Source organism: Electrophorus electricus, chromosome 4 (genome assembly GCF_041902795.1).
Source record: "Electrophorus electricus isolate QZ-2024a chromosome 4, ASM4190279v1, whole genome shotgun sequence".
Taxonomy (NCBI): Eukaryota; Metazoa; Chordata; class Actinopteri; order Gymnotiformes; family Gymnotidae; genus Electrophorus; species Electrophorus electricus.
The window spans coordinates 15,752,529-15,755,000 of record NC_137500.1 but is presented as its reverse complement, the minus strand read 5'-3'; the positions used below and the strand labels follow the sequence as shown (position 1 = coordinate 15,755,000).

The following is a 2,472-nucleotide window of genomic DNA, read 5'->3' as shown; positions in this document are numbered from 1 at the left end:
CGACTTCGGACGACCTGGAGCAGTTCGCCAAGCAGTTCAAGCAGCGTCGGATCAAGCTGGGCTTCACACAAGCGGACGTGGGTTTGGCTTTGGGAACGCTTTACGGCAACGTTTTCTCTCAGACCACAATATGTAGGTTCGAAGCTCTTCAGCTTAGCTTTAAAAACATGTGTAAACTGAAGCCGCTGCTAAACAAGTGGCTGGAGGAGGCAGATTCCACCTCCGGGAGTCCGACGAGCCTGGATAAAATAGCTGCCCAGGGAAGGAAGAGAAAAAAGCGGACGTCTATCGAGGTGGGTGTCAAAGGGGCTTTGGAGAGCCATTTTCTAAAGTGCCCGAAACCCGGAGCGTCGGAGATTAACTCCCTGGCGGACAGCCTGCAGCTGGACAAGGAGGTAGTTCGAGTTTGGTTTTGTAATAGACGGCAAAAAGAGAAAAGGATGACGCCTCAATGCGGACCGCTCCCAGATAGCAAGGATGTATACGGTGACACCCAACCACACCGCGGAGATCGGACACCGGTTCCGTGATTTGGAGTTAACGCAGGCAGCAACCTGAACGGCTATCTCTTTGTCCCCGCCAAAGGCCCGGTAAAGGCGGACCAACTGCTCAGAGAGCCTACATGACACCTCAGTGGGACGCGAAACGTATTGTTACCCAAACAATACAGACAAGGCAGCGACAAGATGCGCTTATGTGAAGCAAAGATGCTCGCGCTCCAAGGAAACCTAACAGGTGCAAGGCGATAATGTCATTTATAAAACACCTGATTAAAGTTTAAGTCCGAGGATCTGTGAAAAGTGCATCGTATCAGTTGGAACCGTAAGCTGTGAAAAGGCGTTAGGGACATCGTGTTCAATACGCCATCTTCCCGTCATGTCCACTAAACATGTCAACACTGTTATCACACTGGTGCAGTGTCTGCCATTCAAAATTTCCCAGGTTCTATGGGAGAAAATTATTATTATTATTATTATTATTATTATTATTATTATTATTATTATTATTATTATTATTTTATCAAAAATTCCGGCTACGTATTTAAGTCTAGACAATTTAAAACAGCACTGTATGTTTTCAACCTACCTCTTCTGCATATAATGCCGGGGTCAGATTTGACAACAAAGGCTGCCAAGTGCTGTTGTCACGTCCTGTACAGGCAAAGGAGTTCAGTTTCCTGCAGAGCACGGATTGGCACCACTAGTGTACAAAACAGAAACCCTTTTTAAGATGAGGTATAATTTTCAGCAAGATTAGAGTTTTTGGTCGGTCTTTCTCACAAGTGACGGCTGTCTAATCACCTACAAAACTTGGGTCTACAGAGAATGAAATGTAGATTTTAATTCTGTAATACTGAATATTCTATCATTCCGCAATATTAAATGGTATTTAAACTGCAGGCTGAAGATCTACAGGCCTTCACCTTATCTAGGGGATCTGAGACCACGATTAGAAAATTAAATATGGTTACAAAGTGGTTATTATTTCCGTGCATAGATGATTAGTGCTGTTTTGCCAATACGTTTTTTTATCTTATCATTGATAAGAAGACATATATGCTGTCTTTTAGGATTCAATTATAATTTTAAATTTTGTAAACAAACGTATTTGGAAAATTAATAATAATAATAATAATAACAATGAATAATTGGTCAGTTTTTACTGCCTACAGCAATAGATTTAAATAGTCTCTAAGCATTATGTAGGCAGCTTCACCCTAATGTAAATCTGTACGTACTTGTTTGTATTTTGTAATTATCTCTTGTCGACCAAATTGTCGATTCGACCATATTTGTCAACAAAAGTATCCTGCTTGCCTTTTATTTAAAGAAATATCCGGCACCAGCCCTGTGGTCAGTGGATAGCCTACATTTGATCACCAAAACGATTATTTGATACACTGAGAACAAGGTTCTTATAAGCTACTTGGGATGTATTTTTTGTACGGTTTTGTGGATATTGTTTGTCTTGTCTTCTTATCTTGGCGCCGCCAAAGCACAACTTCGATGTAGCTTAGCCTGTTGAGACGAGAATTGTTTCTGATTTTGAAAATACTTGACGGAAAACTTGCACAATTTTTAATATCTTTTGTCATTAAAGAACCACTTACTTTTACATCATAGGCTGCTGCATCAAATAATGGTAGTATACTTTTGTTTGTTAATCGTTCGTTGTAGCCTGTTCCTTTGTTGAAATACACAGTAAAACCACCAGCGCTGAATTAAATTATTGTTCCCTTTGAATCGTGTAATCTGGACGCGGATAAACACAGTAAAACCTTATTCAGATCTGAGATTTTACTCTGTTAAGAGTAGGGGGTTCGCATGTACAATTATATGCGTTCAAATAGCCTATATGCTAAACGTAATTCAGTCTGTAGTCTACATCATCTGTGACTATCGTTTTCAAACAGCTCGCTCAGTCACGTAAGAGGAGCTGCGTCGCAATTAAAGGGTCAGTTTGACTTTTGCA

At 40.7% G+C, this 2,472-nt stretch overlaps 1 protein-coding gene across 1 annotated transcript in view; it reads left to right on the top strand.

Moving 5' to 3' along the window:
• pou3f2a (POU class 3 homeobox 2a) overlaps positions 1–2,115 on the top strand; it is a 2,791-nt gene extending 676 nt beyond the window's left edge. The window contains exon 1 of the mRNA XM_027011087.3: positions 1–2,115. This exon is cut by the window's left edge and continues 676 nt beyond it. Within this exon, the coding sequence (XP_026866888.1) occupies positions 1–530 (530 nt within the window). The 3' untranslated portion in view covers positions 531–2,115.
• The last annotated feature ends 357 nt before the right edge of the window (positions 2,116–2,472 follow it).